Source organism: Anser brachyrhynchus (assembly GCF_964034855.1).
Source record: "Anser brachyrhynchus genome assembly, chromosome: 4".
In the NCBI taxonomy this organism is placed as follows: domain Eukaryota; kingdom Metazoa; phylum Chordata; class Aves; order Anseriformes; family Anatidae; genus Anser; species Anser brachyrhynchus.
Window position 1 is genome coordinate 21,974,774 of NC_137698.1, and position 22,326 is coordinate 21,997,099.

Sequence of the window (22,326 nt, forward strand, 5' to 3'; positions counted from 1 at the left end):
TAGCCAGGAACAAAAAGAAAGAAAGGAAATAGGTCTTTCTACAATTTATTACATATTCCATTTTATGATGGATTGTAATGTGTGTCCTTCATTCTGTTCACAGTACATCAAATACTAAACTTACTTCTATACTTGATATCTTTTTGCCCACAATGAAAGCCTTATCAATGCTCAACATAGCAACATCACTCATACCTTTGGGCATTCCTATGCTATTTTTCTCATTACATCCAAATATCCTTGCGTTCTGCTGCCAAGGTGAATTTATTCATCCAATATTGTCAGTTTTAGACCGAGAGATTTATTTTATCTGTCTTGTGTTCTAATATTGAAATTGCCCTAACAGGAATGAGATATAAAGTCTAGAGGGCAAGCACCTATATTTGGCATTTCACAGCCTCTTTGATCTTTTCATCCAAACACAAGCACAGGCACACATGTTACTGCTGAGCCCTCTGATCTTCCTCCTATACCAGGCAAAGCCGTTCAACCTCTCTCTTAAATTCCTCAAGAGCAGGTTGCACATAAACATTTCAAGAATCTAAAACAAAAACTTGCTTACTGGGCATTACCTCATGCGCTTTAATCCTATAAACCCCATTCCACTCATTAACATAATGACCTTCATATTCGGTCAATAACTACAGAAGAGAGCAGCAGGGGCAGGACAGTTGCCACCACCACTAGCTGAAATTCCCCTTATATCAAATTCTTTTTCTTCCTTTGGGGTGATCTGCCACTGCTGGCTAGTTTTCCCCTTCTGCAGTGAGAAATTCTCAGAGATAATGATTATCAGCTTCCCAGATTCTTGACCTTTCGCTCTGCTGGAAGTCCCTCTTCCATTGTTCATCTTCTTTAGTTTTAATTACATTCCTTCCCAGACCATTTTCCGTTCTAGTCTATGTAGGACAATTTTCACTTTGCAGTGATAACTTCCCGGCAAGCCTTGTCACAGATGGAAATGCCCTACTTTCTTTATTTCTGACTTGTTTCTCATACGAGTTGTATCATAGTTTGGAGCACATTTAGCTCGACCCCAGCTTGCAGAGCATTATTAATGTTTTATATTGGAAGTTACTTCAACATAAATAGGGAGCTATAGAAATGAAGTGTATGGTAAAGGTTGCTGCTAAAGCCAATAGCTAAGTTATGACTGATACTGTTTTTCCACAGACCTCTGCAGCATATTCCTGTAACAAAATAAATTCCATACTTTTTTTTCCAGCTGTTGTAAACATGTCAGGTTTAAGAGCAAGGTACATTGGTTCCTGTACATTTCAGATAACAAGACTTACAGTGCAAATGTATATTATGTATTTCTTTAAAGACTGGTTATGGATTATACTATTAGTTGGGATACGGTATTAGAGAAATGAGGCATGAATACATCTCATAATACAGACATGTATAATTTTGACAGTAGAATGAAAAGTACTGTTACATACTCAGCACAACAGGCATTTCCTTTATACATCTTGAATTATCAAGAGTGGCTAGAAAATTCATGGAGCATTACCCTACTTGTTTCATGTTATTCACAGGAAGCCTCTTATATCAATGCGCTGCTTATTGGTGGGTGAGAGCAGAAACTTCAAAGTTCACTTTCTGCAGTACAGTGTGCTGTTGGTTTAGGTGTATAATCACTGTGTTCAGACGCATACTGAAAATCCGCCCTAACGTGGCAGTGAAATGTCTCACTGAGCTTTTTGTGGCCATTATGTTCCCATTTACAATGAAGACTACTGTCTTCAGCATTACAGAATGTTTGTCATTTTGCAAATACCTTCTTTCAGCCATGTTTAGCCTCCCATAATGTACCTGAAGCTCAGTCCCTCCAAAAAGTGAACTTGCAGTTTGAAAACTGCAGTAAGGAGAAGCCACCTTGATTGGGTATCATTGCTTTGCTAAAACAGTAATAAAATAGTTATCTTGCTGATCACAAGGAAACAAATGCATAGTTTATATAGCTTCCCTTTCATTATCATTTTGTCACTGATACAGAGCTTTCCTCTCCTCCCGTTTTAAAACTGGGCATGGCAAGTTACTGGGGGCTCTATTCTGACCATCTTCAAGCATTAAGTGACTTTTTGGAAGAGAGGAAAAGACTCTTAACTTCAAGAGTATGAGATTTAGGTAATTTTTCCCCTTCACTCCGTTTGTGAGTTGCTTTCCCAATTTTGATATGCATTTTTGCTTTTTGCTTGTAACAGGAGTGACTGAACGATCCTGCTAGGAATGCACAAACTGAAAATAACCTACAGATGCATGGGCAGACAAATGATTCTGCCTTTTTTTGGCTTTTATTCTGTAGCCTTACAGATATGCATACATTATAACCTGCCTTCTTAAACATAATATGAGCTTAAATACTGGTTGCATATATTCCTTTATTTGGACATTTTGTATTAGATGTTAAAAGGTTTAGTGCCTTGCTTGTGAATTCACAGTGCAAATATATCAGGAAACCCAAAATATTAAACTAGAATTTTTAAAATATAACAGGTAGATTTAAAAGAAAAGAAGAAGAAAAAAAAAGAACCATAAACAATGAGATATTTGTATGTCTTGTTAATACTGGTTTGTTTTACCTAGCAAGAGGGGAAGAAGGGAGCATATGTGTTGTAAATGACAATTTGATATATGTTAGTAAGCTCGTAAATTATGACAAGAGCTTTGATTTTATTTATTTATTTTTAAATGAAGGACTACTGTCTAATAAGGGTAGCATTTATTCCTTTGTTCTTACCTGGAAAGTTGTTAAGCTTGAGAAAAAAAAAAAAAATCAGTATTCTTACCAGTCTTACAGAACCTTAAATATATGAAAAAGGTCTCTTATCTTGCCTCCCCTCACTTTTCCTCTCATGCTTCTACTTCTCCACTTCTACCTCCATCTCCATCTCACTCCTCCTGTACTTATCTGACAAAATAGTAGCTGAATACGAATCAGAGAAAATAGGTCCAGGAGTGATGCTTGGAAGCACTTAAAGTAAACTGCAGCCTGAAATCCAATTCTGGATAGGAATTTATCTGTCACTACTTGGTTTTAAAATGGAATTTGGACAGAAAAATGCAAACTCACAGAGGCTGGAAAGGCATTAAAAGTCTGTTAAGTATCAGCTGAATTTCTCTGTCTTGCTCAAACAAGTGTCAGAAAACTCAAGCCCGAATTCAAGCAGCTGGCCATCTTTTCCTCTCCCTTTATCTGATGCCTGTCTTCCACTGAGAAGGGCCAGCTTCAGCTGGGATAATCTGGTCTAACTGCACAGTTGGTTAAATAATTCAGGTAATGTTTTTTTTTATCTTAGCAACCTGGTCAGGATGAATGTTTCAGCCCATGTTTAATGAAGACATTTCCTCAGCTTGAAAGTGATTGACAAATTTTCTTTTCACCTTCTCCTGTTATAGCCGCAGCATTTGGGGCTTTTTTGTGTGTGTCTATTTTGTCATAACGTTAAAAGGATAGTTTTCGGTCTTTTCTGTAAACTGGCATTCAATATACTAGACATGTGAACAATTCACCTAAATAGGCCATTCCTGACAGCTATAACTCATCTGCAAAACAACAGGCACACTCTAAACCGAAATCACTGTGGAAAATGTGTCTGTTGGAAAGGAGCTCACAGAAATGAATCAACACCTTCCCTCCTGATAGCTCGCCCACTTCCGCACCGAGACGTTTCTGATGCTCATTTTCCACTTCATCGCACAGCAATGAAAACAAGTGCGAGTTCGGTGCTCGCGCTTCCCTAAGATTGACCACCTTTACAGCCTAACCCAAAATGACTTCCAGATGGGTATTTTGGGGGAATGGTACTTTGCGGTGAAAGAAGCAATACATGAATTTATCATCGTTTTATCTTTACTTTTTGCCAGAAGACTGCCAAACTTTTTTACTCGTTGCTTCCATCAGACCGTACGGTGTTGCAGTCTTCCAATGCTGTGCTGTTTGCTGTGATAAGCATCTGCCATTTATATTCTTGTAAGCACTCACAAACCATGAAGTCTGCCATACCTCTCATTTCTGACACAAAGTGTACATGCACAAGAGTCTGGATAAGCAACTCGTGCGAACGATGCTGGTGCTTTTGGAAGAGGAGGACGAACGACTGGTGTGTGTGCAAGGGGAAGGGGTGCAGTGGGAGCAGCAGGATGGAGGTGGTGTGGCTTAAATTAGAGGTGTCTCCTGGGGACGAAGATGCTTCCCAAGGTTTTGGGGGTGCTCCTCAGCAGTGCTGACACTGTCCAACCAAGCACAGCCATCTCAAGGCCAATGGCATGGGGCTTGTCTGTACGAAGATGAACCTAAACAACAGTAGCCAGGCAGCCACAGACCTGCAGCCAGGCTTTTATCTACAAGACCGCAACACTCATGCCTTGCTTTTCAGCTTCCCTCTAACAGGCATTCACCGCCCCGAGCCTCGTGGGGTCTGGTCATGGGTTTTTGTCGGGGTGTGCAGGGCGAGCGCCTGTCCTGCGGCAGCTCCCTGCAGGCTTTGATCTTGGGGCTCCCTGAGGCCCACGTTTTGTTCCTCTGTCACTTCCCCCCCTCTTGCCTAGCTCGTCTATTGCTGTACAAATAAACAGTGAGCCCTGCTGATATAAATACTGGAATATGGCCTTTCAAATAGAAGAAATCTTGGTGTATATATACTTTGTTTGACAGATTGGCCCTTGCTGTAAGGTCTGCTTATAGTATCAGGGCCGAGTGCTAAGGCCTTTCAAGAAAAAAGGGATGTAAGGCAGGTCTCTTTGGTCAGATGTTGTTTACAGAATAAGCTTTACTGATGCTTCCCCCCCTTTTTTCCTTTTTCGCTTTAAAATGTAAAAACTATCCAGGTGTTTTTACAGGGTCGCAACAACCCATAACTTGGACATAATAAAACTTTAATAAATTACATTATGTTTGAAAACTTAGGAAAAGGAACACAAAATTATATGGATTTTTTTCTTTTTTTTAGGATAGTGAAATGCCAAGGTACTAAAAAATTTTGCTAGGTTCAGGTTCTGTGGTTAATTTATTACAGCACCCTTACTGCTTTGGTGCATGAATCATATCCAGCCAATGCAGGCTTCAGAAGTGACAGACTCTCTCATCTTCTGGGGGAATTGGGTAGGGCTTTCAGTGCCATGTGCTCTGTAGACTCCCTAAAAAGCTGATCGGTCCAGCCTCAATGAGGACATCCTCCTCTATTCAAATTGCCCATTTTCAAGAAAACTGTAGCAACCTGATTAGAACAGTAAGTTCAAAGTAATTTAAATTAGTAAATGGTAAATTCAGATTAATAACTTCAGCACTGAGTACCAACAGGCATAAGCCTTATGACTTTGGAAATATGGCCTCCTTTGGAAAACAGGCCCCCCCCCAAAACAAATAATTACTCTGTGTTGTAGCACACATTACTACTTCTGAGAGGTGTTGTGGCAATGGCTCCTGAGAAAAAAAGGGAGGAGGAGGAGGACAAAACTGGAATATCGATGCCATTCCAGTTTGCTCCAGGGAGGAGTTTCCTGAAGGAGAAACGTGAAAGAAAAGCCAGATGGACACAGAGCGTAGAAAAATTGGAATAATACGGCTGAAGACTCAACAGTGATGTGTAACATCAGAACAACACAATGGAAGACCAAAATCTTCAGAAAGATTGACCATCTTTACGACCTAGTCCAAAACGACTTCCAAAGACAGGCATTCTGGGGGCACGGTGCTTTGCAGTGAACGAAGCAACACCTGGTGAAAGAAGCAGTGCAAGGTGAGGCCTGAGCATGAGGACTGTGCTTGAATACTGTGGGACTGAAAACACAGCTGTTATGTGAAGGCTGGAGCTGCCATTCAGTGCTCAGTGCACCAGTGAAGTGAGTATAAAGGAGAGACAGCGAGCTTGGCTCTAGCCTCACTGACTCGTGCTTGATATAGAAAATGAACATGGGACAAGAACACTACCATGGGGATAACTGAACAAATGGTATTCTTAAGCTCCTGATAAAGCCAGAAGTGAAATGGATACTTTCAGAAGCCTAAACAGAGTTGATTGGATTGACAGTACAGGACATTTATGTCATTAGTAAGAAAGATACTGTTTTTTTGCTGAACTATCTTTACTTCTAAGTGCTTTCCAAAACCACAGAGACATCATATGCTGATTTTCTTGGCAGAAATCAAAGCACTTCTTTTTTTCTCATGCACGTAGGATGTAATAATGATATGTGTCTTCAGTGTTGCTATTTTGATATTATTACCTATTCAACGGTTTCTCAGTTCTACTTTTATTACTTAGACTAGTTCTAAGGACAAGAAATAGCAAACATTAAAAAAAAAAAAAGGAACGGATAAATGCCTATCAAACTAGATCTGCTACTGATACCTGAGCAATTAGGGGACAAGCTGAAGTTCTCTGAAAAATTTTACATTGCTATTAATAATTGATTATTTTTAACATGTCTGCTTTGTTATTTAGTAGGATGAGTCTGAAACAGCAAGTTTGTATGCTCCACTGATAGCATACCCTTATCAAACTATTTAACAGCATGTTGTATTATAATTATGAAATTTACTGTAAAGTTGAGTTAGTGTTCCAGCTGAGAAAACTGAGAGATCACAACCTCTGTTCTCACCAAAATGAAGTTAGAAATTAAAAAAAAAATTAACAATTTATCTAAAGAGAAAGATGGTAAGCACAGACAGTAAGCACAACTGTCACAAAGTTCTCCTCAGAAAATCCATGTTGTGTGAATGCTCAGTTCTGTGTGTGTGTGTAGTAGCAATGTAACTAAGAGAAGGTTTAAAACACAGGATTTTCTTCAGTCTGCTGTGGCCATGCACAATTGAACACATCAGCTAGATAATTTTCTCCATGAATTCTCTCTGGGCAGAGGAAATATTTGTCGAGTTTGAATAGAGGGAAATGCTTTAATGTTTTTTTGGCCAGCCTTGCCTCCATGAGTCTATATGAAATGGTGGGAGAAGGTTATGCCTACTGGAATTTCAGTCTGTTCCATGTTGAGAGGAGGAGAAACACCAAATGTTGACTAACAGAGAACCAGCTAGTTCCTGAAAGGTGCTTTCAGACAGTAATATGTGTACTGCCTGCTGGACTCAGAGAAGCAACATGGATAAAGAGGCACATGTGCAAGGACTAGGTATCTAGAAAATATCCCAAAAACGACACTTAGGAAAAAAAAATAAGAATGAAGAGAACATGCATTAAGTTGCTTGAGTAAATGTAATATGGGAAGATTAACGTTATCACACTTGTAAGACATGATTTGCAAGCAAGGGCTCATGTGAGGATGCAAAAGTCAGTACGGGCATGTTATACAAAACCAATGTGGTGAGTGTGGTTAATTACTTCAAAGCCACTGATTTGGACAGATGAAGCACAAAGCAGCAACAGTAAAAGCAAAAGGTATAGAAGGCTGTTGATGGTAAAAGGAGAAAAATATCTAAAAACCACTGTGATACCAAGGACATTCAGAGAACACTGTTTAGAGCTGTTAAAAAAACAAAACAACAAAAAACAGATTACAATTTTGTACAAGTTTCTAGTACTTTAAGAAAACAAAATCAAATTAGAATGAAAGCCCAAAAACTGCAAGAAAAAAAGGGTAGGCATTTTTTTGATATCCAAATTACTGAAGCACAAATGTGATAGAAAAATGAACAGAAGTAGAAACACAAATAAAACCCTACAAATTTACAAGAAACAGTATACAAATATTAATGACGAAAACTGAATTGTGAACACCTTAATATACCGTAAAAGTGCAAGTGAATTGACACTGTTATTGGGAGATAATTTTTACCTGATTGAAATTAAATATTTGCTTTTCTCTAAATTTAACTTTTCATTAAAACTTCCTTAGACTTTTTACAAGCAAAATCTCTGTATTTCCAAGTGAGACTCCACAAGAAAGCCATTAAGATGAAGCAAGAGAAATACTGCAAAATATCATCTGTTCCCTGTTGCCAAATGCCGACAGTTACAGATGATGTGCTGGCTGCACAGGGAAACTAAACAAGTCGAAGCCAGAGGCAGGGTCTTACTCTGAATGCTGCAGTTTTAAGGAAACCACAGCAATGAATGCATTGTTAATAAAAGCATCATATGTAAAGCATGATACTCCGCAGCACGCAGTGGAAATACATTTCACCTGCGACTCTCTCGCCTGTAAAATTCTTTTAAGGATTTCACAGTCTGCACAATTTCACCGCCTTTCTGGAAGGGCTGGAAAGCTCATTAATTTAACTGTGGGAGCAAAGTAAACTTGTAAGAGCTCTGCCTGCTAATGTCACTCTCTTTGATTTCTGTTGCATTCCCTTGGAGACAGGAATTGAGCGAGAGAGGGAGGAGAGGAACGAGAAGACAAATGAGCTCAGGGCATGAAGTGCCCGGAGAAACATTGGACGGACTGTCAAGAGATACAAGAGGGGATTGAGAAGAAATGCACCTCTGGGAAAGGAAAAGGCGGGGAAGCCAAACACGCCTTAGAGAAATGACAGGAGACATGGGAAGGAGCAAGATACGAGGTAAGGAAATAAGGAAATGCAGTTGGAGGGGAGGGTCTGGAGAGCCAAAAAGAGACTTGGAAGAAAGGGAGTGAAATTGCAGGGAAGAGGAGGAGGCATCTTAGTTTGGATCAGATATTGCCTGCTGACATTGCTCCCAAAAGGAGAGCGATGCAAGAGTGGAGAAGACAGGAAAGAGATAATAATCAGTGGCTACTGGAAAGAATTCACAGCTAAGGGAGCAAAGTTATCTCAGATTAGCTGAAGGGGGAAGAGGAAGCCAAAGGCGATCGCTATGTTGTCTGCACTTCTCAGGGAAACGGGGGCACGAGGCATAAATGAAAGAAAATGTAGATGTGTGGAACTGTAGTACCTGCTGCCTTTGGAAACTTACTGATCGCTTTGCCTCTTTACAAAGGTTCCTGCAGACGCACCTAGGCTGGGACTGCAGAGGGATGGATCCCGGCCACCTGATGCTGGGCTGACCACGACTCGTCCTCAGCTGTCTGTGAGGAAGAGACCGCTCAGGTGCCAGTCTGCATGCACACTGCATTGGTTTTTTCTTTTTTTAAGTGAGCTTTTGAAGCAGTTTCAGCTGACTTGGCTGGCAAGTGCTGGCACACCAGGGCATTCATGGAGACGTGGCGTGGCAGGCTGGGGGCTCTGCCTTCCTGCACCACTGAGCCAGTTGCACAGGGGCACCTCAGGGCTTCTTAGGAGTTCACTTCTGATTACTAGTACTTGTAATTTTCACTTTGAAAAACACAAAGAGTAAAACAAATATTTCCTGTATGCCAGTCCTTCCCTCAGGCAAAGTGGAGACTAAAAACCATAGACTCTAGATTATTTAGTGTCCAGATGAAATAAAATATAAAGTAAACCTTTTTGGCTCTGATATTGGTGTGACTGAGCTTGTAGGGAGGAGGGAGAACATGAAAAGCTGCTATAATATGTGCCAGGGCAGCGACTGCCCATTTTGGGATGCACTATTTTCTTCAAAGGTTCCTCTTTTCACTAAAAAGTTACTCTAAAAAATTAACAAAAAATAAAATAGTTGTCTTAAATCTACTGCCACATCACTGAGAACTCAGCAGAATCCATGGTGCAGTTGTACAGATTTGTACCAGAGAAAAGTTAACAAAGCTATTACTGAATTGGCTCTGAAGACTGATCTTTTTATTACTAGAAATGCAGTATTTTTACTCCAGTATAACTTCTGCCATTTAGGCAGATGCATGGCCACCAAATGGTGAAACAACTCAGCCATAATCACAGCTGAAAAATGACATTTCTATTCCACTGGAAATTCTAACAGTTAAAAAGTTTTAAGTCTGAGTTGAAAGAAAGTCTAAATTCACAATGGAATATAAACTTTATTCCCTTCCCAAAATATTTTGAGAAGCTGAGTAATAATATAAATAAAGTAAATAAAATACATAAATAAACTCCTATATGTAAAGAAAGTGTATCCAGCAATGAAACTGAAATATTTTGCTATTACCAAAATAGAACAAGAAAGTCAGAACAATTTCTTCTCCTCATTTCTTATTCCTATCCTGGCATCCTAGGGAAACCTTATAGCTTTCACAGGACTTCATTTTTTTCAACAGAAAAACGTTCAGCTGAAGAATTTTTAGCCCATACTACCTACCAACATGAAAATGCCAAAAGCTGGGGCTGAGATACACGCACACACACCATGTCACTCCAACAAAAACCCCTAAACAATATGCATGGTTTCCACTTTGGCAATAGATGCAGAAGCCTCTGGAAATCCAGCTGAAGTCAGATTTACTATTATAAATCACCGCCACTGAAAAGCAAAGTCAAAACAATGTTTGCTGATCCCAGAATAAAAGATGCAGAATGGTCTCGTTTTTATCTACTTTTTCTCCAAAAGGGAAGTACACAGACACAAATTTAGTGTATGGGGATTTTATGTCCAAAAACAGTAAGCAGCTCTGATGCCCAATGGATGTCTTTAAGAATGCTGTTTTGGCAAGAAAAATAACCCGGTGGTTTTTTTTTCCTCATTCCCTGTAGCTTTACATAATCAGCACAATTTTTTTTATTTTTGGTATTAACTTGTACAGAGCATTATAGAAAACATGACTGCAAGGGACCTTGAGAGGTCAGATGGTCCAGCCCCTACCCCAAGGCAGGATCTGTTCTTCCCAAGTTAGTCCTCAAAGATGTCTCATCTGTTCTTAAAGACAGCCTGTGAAGGGTAAGGGGTCACTGTTGTCTGTCTGCTTCAGGGCTCCAAAATCTTCACAGTGAAGTTTTTCCAAATGTCTAATCTCAATCTTCCTTGTTGCAATTAAACAGATTACTTCTTCATCATGGATACAGGGAGGAGATTAATACCTTTGCTTCTGCAAAAGCCTAATACACTGGCAGATTTGGGGTGAATGAAATTGCTTTGCTCTCTCCATAATTATTTCAGCTTGGGACTTCTAACGAGACATTGGTCTGAGGCAATTGTTTAGGAAGCGCATAAACAGCAGCTTGGAAATAGTACTAACACTTTCTGAGGGGAATAGCCTGCCCTTTGGGTTCTGTGCAAGCCAGCTGGACATACCTAACACAGACCAGAAAGCCTGCACGAAAGCAGACCAGATGTGAAAGAGGGCTATTTACAAACTCAGTAAATAACTATCTATTTCATGACACACAGTAGCCTAAATTCTTCCTATGAGGAAAAATACAGGCCTTTAAAACACTTACTGGTGAATACAGTATCTGCTTTTTCTTGTGATCTTGCAGACGCCATGACGATACATTCAGGAGCCATCAGCTACTTCTGCAGTGCACCACAGTAGGCACGCCAAAGCTACACACATCGTGGTGAGAAATTACTGCCCTGATTAAAACTCTGGGTCCTCAATTATTCAGTATAAATGCCAGCATGATTTGAAGTGCCTGCTGTACCCAACTGATGCCTTAATTTCAGTAAGGGACTTCACTATCCCCCAAATTGACTGCCTTGCCCAAATCGCATGTTGGAAACAAGTGGGTTTTGTGCGTCACCGTTAAATACTGGATTTACTCTCTGAGGAAATAGATGAGTATTTACAGCCCATCTGAAGCTGTGCTTTGGTCTCTCAGCATATAGGACACAGCTAACTCGCGGGACTGAGAACACATGCCCTCGCGACTGAACAGTGCCTCATTCCTCTGTGCATGTCTCATTCCTCTGTGTATCCTCGCTGTGCGTGTGTCCTCTTGGCAGGACCTAAAAAGATGTGCAGCGATGCACAAATGCACAATTAAATATTACAGACGTGCGCTAATGCTTTGGTAATGTGCCCACTCCGAAAGCCCTGCCAACTTGCAGCTTATTGTAAGAATACCTTAAAACTGGCAGCAGTGCCATTCCACCTGCTGTCTTTGTTAGGAATCAGCACTTCTAGCCATGTCTCCACTTCAAGACACAATATGCAGTGAAGCAGCACCTGCTGCTCTCGTGTCTCTGATGGGCAAATGTAAAGGTTGGAGAGTAGATACAGGTGCTCATAGCCTTCCTGTGTATTGCCTCAGCCAAATGTACACTGACATAAATGTGAAGTTATCTCAGAACACAGATGTTTGGCTTTGCTGCCACTGCCTGACACCAGCACTTTATTTTCTTTATCATGTGTGTTGAATTGAAAGCTTTTTTTAGGCCCTGACCTTGGCAGCAGTTGCTACTGCATTTCATCTAAAAGATAGGAGAAAAGAAGGAAAAAAAAAAAGAAGAATGATTTACTGGATTTTCATGATGCCCTTTGTAATCCTGAATACTTCAACTGAGGGCCCTCTAATGCTTTTACTTATTGTACTAACTTTACATCTTCCACTCCTCCACAGACACATTTTTACCCAACCGTGGCATCTGTCTTTCAAGTGATTTAAGAACACACATTATTTTCCAATTGACTGAGATAACGGAAAAAAATAAGTGTTAATTTTACATCGATCTTTATTAAAATAAATTGTGTTTTAAGCTGTATTTTTGATACATTTTGCTTGGCATATCAGTCTGTAGTCTAGTTCATTAGGGAATGAAATTGCCTTTAAAGGCACTATCTGAACTGTCAGGTTCTACTAGTTTATCTATAAATTGTCATGACCTTCCTCATTCGATATAATTGAGGATTCTGTAAAACTTTTTGCTAATCTGGCTGTTATGAACAGGCATTGATGATTTAATGACTTACACGGGGTAAAACAATTAACTGAAAAAAATTTTCAGATATTGGTAAAATTAAAAGTCTAGTATCTCTCACTGCTGTGTTTGCATGTGTGTATACCACACATTGCTGGTGGTCTCTGTTTTCAGTTTATTCCTACAGGAATGGTATTTCCCCCATGATCATGCTTTCTCTTCTCAGATTCCTCCCTCAAGGGTCCACCTGTGTGAAAGCTTGTCATGTCATCCAGGAGATGGTCCTGGATATTTGCCACTCAGGGAAACACAAGCTTTCACCACTTTAAAAAAAAAAAAAATCTACCCAGCCTTTTCTGGGTAAAAGACAGTGCAGGCATGTAATAAGAAAAGATGTTAAAAAAAAAAAAAGAAAAAAATGTTTAGCAGTGAAGCACATTTCTTGTCAGTATTTGCTGCAGAACAATGTCAATCTAATGAGCAAAAAGGATAAAAAATCTAGTTTCTCACGCAAATGTACAAAATCGTAGTTGTCTGAGTTACAACTTTGTTGACAAGAGTGAGATGTTGTCTCACAATTATTTTAATGTATAAAACAGAAATTGAAAATAATGACTTTAAGATTATGCAGACCCAATGCTTAGAATAAGTAAGATAGATGTGGACGGCCTGGAAAACGAAAAGTATCTTTCAGTGTTTTTTGATATTAAGTGTCATCTTCACATTTACTTACCAGTCTTCAGCAATATTTCAAGTGGTGCTGTATAGCTCAATAGAACTATACAGCATCTAGCTTTATTTATGTACTTACTCAAAAAAAGTGGTCCATCCAGTCTCATCACTTTTAGTTGCCAGAAGTCCACTGTTACCATGGTAGGTAAATAAAACAAGCTCTTGTCCTTGTGCAGTCATGCTTTTCAAACATCCATTAGTGCCTATCGTCAACCAGATGACTTGGTTATCAGGAGAGACCACTCTCACTGGCATCCGGTTGGGGTCCCGTCTGATACGAAGAGTATTCCCATTGCTGTCCGTGACTGCAGTAATATCATTATCATTACTGTAGCTAAAATTGTACAGGTAGTCTCCAGTGACTAAACTCACAGTGTACTGGTGAGTACCATTGACATCAAAGATATAAAGCTCTTGATCAGTTGGAGAAGCAACTTCATAAAAGTTCATTGAGTTCAATAAGGGTTTGTTCTTTGACACAGACCGTATCCTAATGTTTCCCAGATCAGCAATATACAGCGTGCCATCTGGAGACACAGCTAAAGAGGAAGGGGCATTAAGTTTGGCATCTTTAGCATAGCCATCTCCATTCTGGTAACAGTCACAGTTGACATCATTTTTGCAATCACACTCTGAAGGTATTCCAGCAACTAATGAGATCTCTCCATCGGTTGTAACCTGTCTTATCCTATTAATCTTTTTTTCATCAGTTTCTGTAATGTAAAGTACCCCACTGTAAGACACTGCAATGGCAGTTGCTGACTCTAATGTGGTCTGTACAGCATGCTTGCCCACCGTGTACTCCACTCCGGGAACTTGGCAATGCATTGGCCTCCCCGCAGCAATGCGAACCTGACGGTTTTCGGTGATCTGCAGAACTACGTTGTTATCCAGAACATAAATGGAGTTATCCATTGGGTTGATAGCTAAATCTGTAGGCCATTCCAGACGAACCTTAACAAAGAGAAGTGGTTTATTACACAGTTAACTAGTGCACCTTAAACGGAATGAATGAATTAACTTTCAGTTTTAGATAATGCTGTAAGGATATTTTTTATCTGCTGTAACCAATCAAGACAGAAAGACTTGTACAAAAAGGAATGCAGCAAATGAAAGGTTTCAGGGAGGCAAGGGGAAGGGTTTCCAGATGACTACTTCATTGAAAAAACAGCAGCATTGGAACTGTAATACAGGTCAAATTTCCCCTCCAATAAGTGCCATACTTGTTTTTATCACCAATGCATAAATAAAAATAGAGACAGCTATCAGTTTACTGTCCACGGACAGTAGTCATTTTTTATTTTTGCACTAGCAAAAATAATTTACTACATTCCAGACTACGAAACACTGGACTGTACTCAATTTCTAAACACAGCACTAGTGACATCTCTTCTTACCTACACAAACTTGTTGAGACAAAAAAAAATAAATTGCCCTATTATATATATCCTCTCATTCACCCTGGTAGGCTATTAGTAATTCAGAAAACACGGACATGCCAATACAATTCTAACATATCTGTCGTTCTTCAAGTATTTACTACTGGACTTAACATTTCCTGCTGGTGGTTTTGCTGTTCTAAACTAAACTGAACTTTATGGGCAGAAAAATTGAATACAGCAGCATTTATAGCTAGGAGAATACACTGAGATTCATGTCCTTGGAATAGGTTTCTTTCTCCACAAATTCTACTCTTAAATATTCATTACACACTCCACCCAGTTTTATTTTAATTGGCAAGGAAGCTGCATTTGCATTTCTAGCCCCCCGATTTGCTTTCCGAATTAGCGGCTCTTAATGTGTACCTGGCTGATGTGCATGCTGGTATCGCAGGTTAGAGGTCGTGCTGAGGTCAGGTCGTTGGAGCCAAGCAACGTGGATATTATGCCATTCTGATCCACTTTTCTGATCATGGTCCCATCAACAAAGTAGATTAACCCATTCTTGTCAATTGCTATTCCTTCAGTGAATAGAATAAAAATTAGTTGCTTGTACTAATATCTGTAACTAAGGGCCTGAGTGGTATGTATATAGTGGTATGTATATTAAGGGCAGAAAAAGGCCTAGCATTTAAGTTAACCTGAAACATGGGGTAAGTGGAACCACATGCAACACTGATTTTACATCTTCACCATTGTTTGCCAAACACATAATCTAAACAAGCATTTTAAAGTGCTCAATAACCATGAAAGCCACATATTGACTATAAAATTAACCTGGCTCTCCTGCAGCTGTCTTCCTCAATGGTTTTCCCCGGTGGGAAAAATTATTTGAACTACATTTTTGAACCAACTCTTGTATTAAACATGACCATGCCCATCTCTGAACTTTCATATTTACCTTTAGGGCTCATGAGAGTTGCCTCCACCGCCTTGCCTCCATCACCACATCTTGCCTCATCAAAGGGCAGGCACTGCTCCCCGGTTCCTCCTATTACGTCAGCATTTTTCGTCAGGTCTTTTGCACCCGTGAGTGACCTGGGCCGATAGATCCTGCGTGTGTTTGTGTCAGAAACGTACAAATCTCCTGTCACGGGGTCAGTTGCGAGGTAGTATCTGTGGGCTGGGTTGCTGCTGTAAAAAGGAATTACACATTGCTCGTGCTGTAATTAATTGCACCAACGTCGGACCAAGAAGAAAAGATTTCAGTTCATACACAGTCTGTACTAATACATAAATAGTTAACAACCATGCTGGTGCTCTGGGCTTATGCAGCAGAGGTCATGGCCCCAAAGCTTTTCTCGGTTTTCATTTGTTTCCTGTGTCAGAGGCAGGCCGACCTAGACTAGTCATCCTTTTGGGACAGAAAATTCGATTTTGTCTATGATGCTGTAATTAGAGACAGTTCTCAACGCCATAATAGGCCACATCAAAACGGTGGAGTCTTAGAACTGGTGTTGACTGAAACCTTGGCTCAGTTTCAAACTTTGCAGCATGACCCCAACCCTAGCTTACACTTTGTTGCCATTATCATCCTATCCGTTTTATTATAATTTACATAAGGCTGCTGGGGTGCATGGTTTATATAATTCATAAACAGATAAGGCAGAGTTCGTATTATTAGTTCACAGGCAAGAGATAAGACATCCTTCATAAGTATTTGTTTAATCCACTGCTTTCAAAGACGTGATATGCATGATTTAACGCATTAGGAAATGTCATCTTTTCCACCAGAACACCAAGCGGAGCTTTTCTGTTCTCCTTAACACAGAATCATATTTCAAACAACTGTACACATTGGCACAAAACCACTAACTATGCCAACACAGTCTTTATTACAGTGAAAATATATATTGCTAACCATTTTCCCAGAAACGTACACTTTGCCTCTCCACTGGTGCTACATAATTGAGAATTACTGTCTTTTCTCCCCTGCTGGTGAAAAAACCTACCCTGGAGAGTACCTTTTGGGTTGATATATTACGACGTAGAAACTTAACCCACCGCAGTTAGGATTCCTGACCTAATTTACGGCATGAAGAACTAAAATAAGGTCATGTAAACACAGGAGGTAATTTCAGATGCTCTCCTAATGGATTGAATCAGTGTCAGAACAGTCAGTTCCACTTCTGATGTTTGCAAAAGTGCTGCTGAAACCTATCTACCAGTCTTGGTGATATCCAAACATCTGTTCGCGGAACACTGTACTTCACATTTTGTAAATACATAACTGTGCTAATGTAACACATTTTTATGTAGTGCCACTTGGAAAAAGCAACAAGAGACCAACAGAAACAACTTGTGAACAAACGATGCCTTTTAGCAGGGACAGATTTTTATAGCTCTCCAATTACAAAAACACAGAAAAATGTGTTGCATAAATAGGATTTTCTTTGGTTTTAAGAGTTTAAACATGTTGGTGCAGAAGGAAGAAATCAAGTGAAGCAGACTAATGAAATCAAATACACAGTGATTAGCACCTCTTAAAAAGCCCTGCTACGGAGCTGAATGTTATACAGCATGTCTGAAAACAATTAAGTGGAGCCTTAACTCAAATTTCTGTCTGTTAGAAACTTGTTATTGCCAATGCACTAAATAGTTTAAAGGTATTTTCCGAACCTTAATTTACAAAGAGATCATTTATATGATCACTATGTAGTGTACAAATTATTTATATCTCCATGGGCTGCAAATTAAATTATACACATTTATATGATTACTCTGGTCTTTAAGAAACTTTGCAGACATTTCACATATAAACACATAGCAAAATGTGAATTAAATTTTATTTAATTGTAATTTAAAATAAAGTCCTTTCTTATGCTACTATAATCTAAATTAAGGTACTTTCCTTCAACTCATTTAACATTGCCTAAACCGTATTTTTCAGTTGTTGGAATAAAGAGTCACCAAATCAATAACTAAATGATTTATACCTAATGTTATTTTTTTTTAATTTCTAGAAAAGAATTTTTAAAGCTGCTCTCTTCATATATATGAAAACATTTAAGTTTTAATTAATTCCAGCAAGAATGATACAGCCCTTCTTAGTCAGGATGAGTTCTGGTAATAAGTAGTGCATCCGTATTAAAAAATACAGATGACAATTTAAGGATACTTTCTCATTTTATCCAAAAAAATCCCAACAACCCTGAGGTTTGGGAGCGCATAGGATATTATTATTGAATCAATGTAAACTCTCCAATTTGTATTAAGTAATGTCTCATGGTTTCTTTCTGAGACAATATAGCTAGCTTAACTTTGGTATTTCTTTTCAAGAGAAGGTCAGAAAGCTGAGGTAGCTTTAGCTGTTAGGAACAAACCACCAATTCTCTGGAGCAAGGCACAATCTGAGGAACTAGATCACTGTCCACTGAAAACCATGTTTCCTAGCCAGAAGACATTTATGCATACTATGCAGACCTCTAAAATAGCACAGGGTTAAGTATCCAACACCTGCAAAACTGCAGAGATTCTTCTATTTCATTGTGGCCTGAAACAACGTTAAGGCTCTGCCTTCTACCAATAACAACAAGAACAGAGAACTAAAATGCAGAGCCAGTGCCTTCTCGGCTCATTCAGTATTGCCAGGTTGCTGCACAGGGCTCTGGAAAACAAGCGGTTACATGCCAACACAGGGTCCAATAAAGACAAACGACTACATATTAACTTGTTCGATCTGCACTTAATCAACAGTGCTTACGATTTAAAGCACACACACACGTGCATGTTTGCACACAGCTTAAGCCTTTTCAATGACCAGACCTTGCACATTTTCCCATTCCTGTTTTTGGTTTTCTTAATGCAAAATGGTAAAATGTTAGAAAAACTTACTTGTAAGTGCTGCCTACTATTTAGTTGCTGTCATGATCTGTTTCTCATTGCTTTATCTTGCTTATGCTGTTCTTTTAAATCCTCAGCTGTCAGATTGCTTGCATTACTCTCCATGAAGAATTTAAAAAAACACTACTCTTCCTGCTCTGGCCCTGATCTATGCTCTCCCATTCAATGTATGCCATCTAAACCATATGCCCTCAAAGCTGTTTTTAGGTCTAAGAAAACTTTTTTCTGTCTCTCTACAGACTCTGCAGGATATCGCCATAGCCTACAAGTGACCTCCTTGTCTTCAAAGTCCTTCTAAAAATTACTTCCATGAATGCCTATCAGCATTAATCAGCCATAGGCATCAGGGTGTATAAAGACATCAGCTCAGCTTTCAGACTAAAAAAACGTTAGGTCACTGGTACATTAGAGAATAAATTTGACCTGTCTCCCTAATTTAGAGCACAGGCTCCTTGAGGTGGGAGACTTGCTCTCTGTGCTGAACCACCATGTCTGTAGGTGAGGAAAGGTGAATGCTTGAGCAGATAACAGCTCTCGGCTAGTATTTAGTGCTTGTCATCTGTTTTACTTGGTGAATGCATATTTTGCCAGGCCAAAGAAGCTATTTTGTCTCGCAGTGTGTCCTCAAGATGGGGGAACCCATGGCCACAGGACCTGGTGGATGCTCAAAGGCTGTGTGTTTAAAAGTTGTCAGATAAATCAATAGAATGAAAAGCTGTCAGGGGATATTCAACATAAAGGTACACTTGTGGCTTAAGAAGTCCCTGAGCAGCAAAACCCTAAGAGTTTTCACACTGGGAAAACGTCCTGTGATGGGAGAGAAAACTCAGACTCAAGCAGACCATGTTGGGCTGCACACTGGGCTCGACACCTCCCTGGGCTGCACACTGGGCTCGACACCTCCCTGCCTGCTGGCTCCACGACCACTGCTGCAGTGCTCATTGTCCATGGTCTTCAAGGCGTCTGCCTACCTCAGGAGGAACCCCCACCTTGTAGCTGCTACACAAGTCTATGAAGATGCTGTTACCCTAATTTGTGCAGTATGATTACAATGTCACTGTCTGGAGCTTATGCACATGTACATGAATAAAGGAGAAAAGCTCCAATGTTTGCCCTCACCAAATTGTTTCTGAAAGGCCACAGCTGAGACTGTGACCACAGCTCTGCTGGAGGTAAAAGAGGCCGTCACCACTAAATCACAGCAAAACACACCTCGTTGTACATCAGCTCCTTAATCCCGTTTGTCCATTCCAAATTCCCATTTTCAGTATTACTCTGTATTCCACACATTTGTCAGACAATGTCTTATACAGCTGTAATCACAGCTTTGTGTTATCACAAGGGATTTCTTCTAAAAGTAGTGCAACAAATGCAAATTAAACTTAATAACGAAATCTAAAATTATCAGATTACCTCAGAGTCACACCTGGAAGATAACTTCAAACCAGTCAGACTATGCATCACTTCCCGTATCTGACTATTAGCAGTGATGCAAACATCTTATTTAGTCATGGAATTTTTTGCCTAACCCATTTGAAACAATTTTTTGAACATAAAACCTGTCCTTATAAAGAAGGTTCAGACTTAAGTCAATTTAAAAAAACTGGGCTAAAGGAGAACTGAGATATGACTCTCCTTGTTGAAAAATGAGGAAGGAAAAGGGTTGACAGCAAAAAAGGAGCGAAAGAGACCCTGCAGGGCTGCTGAGCCCTGTACTTAGCAAGTCTGACACAAAGTCTTGCAGGGCTTCATGTATCCAACAAGGCTTTAGCATAATGTTGTTTTTGTCTCCTTTTCAGTGACAGCTGTTGTGGCAAAGCACTTCTAAGCATCCACCTTCCTCGCCTCTGCTCTTGCCACTATTGTACCTATGCCAGGACAGATGAATGCTGCACTACAACCCCTCTGATTACTCTTGTTTCTGTGACAAGCCTTATGGAATCTTCACGTACTTCTAAATCTGAACTGTTGGAGTCTTGTTATTACGTGACTATTTCAGCTTTCATTACTAAGAAAAGTTCACATTTAAACAAAAGCGTCTGTTTAATGTGAGCTTGAAAAGGCTCAGCATCAAAAGGCTAATGAAACGAACTCACTTTATACTTCTGTAATTTCTACTTCTATAATACATCTATTAGTTATATGTTGTACTCACTGTATTTGGGGGATCTGACTAATGAATGAGTTTTGATAGAAACAGCAGAAGTGTGAGCAAAGGAACAGGAGCAAGAAGGCATGAAGGGATAGTGCAGGAGGGCACATACAAGCATAAAAAGAAGCCTGGCTGCGGACAGAGAGTGATGAGAAAATAGGAACTTGTATCCGAAAGGACGATGCAGCCTGACAGCTGACATAACTAAAACATATGAACTCATTATTTTTGAAAAATACTCCTCTTTCCTAATAATACATCTCAGAAAGGACTTGTCCATTATAAGCATTCATTTGTTAAAAAAGAAAAAAGAACAGTTAGAAATATAGAAATCTTCTGTAAGAAATGCTTACCTATGTCTAAAATCTTTATTTCTTGGTGGGAGCAAGTAAAAAAGAACAGAAAAACATTATTAGAAAAATATTCAGAAAGGGTGTTAGAAGATGAAAAGAAGGCAACATTTAAATCTATCATTAGTGAAGAGGTCCACTCACGTTGACTATGTAGGTTCACTCTTTAAACCCACAGAATAGTTACTCTGGGAAGACCAAATTCTCACAGTTTGCATTTACAGAGTTAAGGTATTTTACCATGGTAAATTTTTATCATTTCAGTTTTAAATACCATTTCCAACATGTTAAAATTTTTGAATCCACTTTTTTTGCTTCAAAAGCGTTTGGAAGCTCTAACTTACACAACATCAGAAATCCATTCCATACTTCTGTTTGCATCAGTAATTCACAACTCTAAAGGTCCAAGATGTGAGTAAAACATACCTTAGCTCCAGAACACTAGTTACATTTCCAGATGGAAATATCCGCCGAACGTAGTTGAAATCCCCAATGTAAAGACTTCCATCTACCCCACAAGCTAAGGCAACTGGAGCCAGTAGTTTATTACCATCAGCTTGACCGTTACAACTTGGACAGGAGATGCTGCGTCTTCTTCCATTGCCCATGATGCTACTGACAACTGGGGGTTGCTGAGATATAAATTGATTTTCACCATTTCCTTTGTAGAGGATTCCTGGCAGATAATATAAAAACCACAAAATAACAACAACAACAACGTTTATAAAAACCTTGAATGTATGTACATGAGATGATGCATAGATATTCTGAATATCTCTTTTTATTTGAGTAATATAGTTTAATGGACTTCTAATTGTTTCAGCACCACATTTTTTCTCACTACAACTAACAGAACTTAGTTATGAACTACAAATGTTCTAATAAAGTCACAAATACACTAAAACACCCAAAGCATTAAATTATCTTGTCCAAAAAATGTAGTAAAAATGCATTTTAAACTTCTGTTTAGAAATTCTCCTGAAATAACTGAAATTCTACCTGTGTATATATCATTAAAAAGGAAAAAATTGTATTTGCAAATTGCATCTCTAATGCCCTACTATAACTAATTATGAATATGATGTCAAATGTAATCTAAAGCAGATTACTACTGCAAATTGTAAAGATTAACTAAAAAATTGGAGATTGCTTCTATCTTACAT

General features: G+C 39.2%; 1 protein-coding gene across 6 annotated transcripts in view; it reads right to left on the reverse strand.

The window, feature by feature from the left end:
- Positions 1-22,326, reverse strand: part of TENM3 (teneurin transmembrane protein 3) — a 242,730-nt gene that overhangs the window by 21,731 nt on the left and 198,673 nt on the right. For 4 of the 6 annotated variants that reach the window (XM_080590723.1, XM_080590720.1, XM_080590725.1 and 1 more), the window contains 5 exons: positions 21,590-21,839; positions 21,167-21,187; positions 15,720-15,952; positions 15,185-15,339; positions 13,459-14,333 (listed from right to left, as the gene is read on the reverse strand). In XM_080590723.1, coding sequence (XP_080446849.1) covers positions 13,459-14,333; positions 15,185-15,339; positions 15,720-15,952; positions 21,167-21,187; positions 21,590-21,839 — 1,534 coding nt within the window. The remainder of the gene's footprint in view (positions 1-13,458; positions 14,334-15,184; positions 15,340-15,719; positions 15,953-21,166; positions 21,188-21,589; positions 21,840-22,326) is intronic. The other 2 variants (XM_080590722.1, XM_080590721.1) reach the window with 2 other exon arrangements.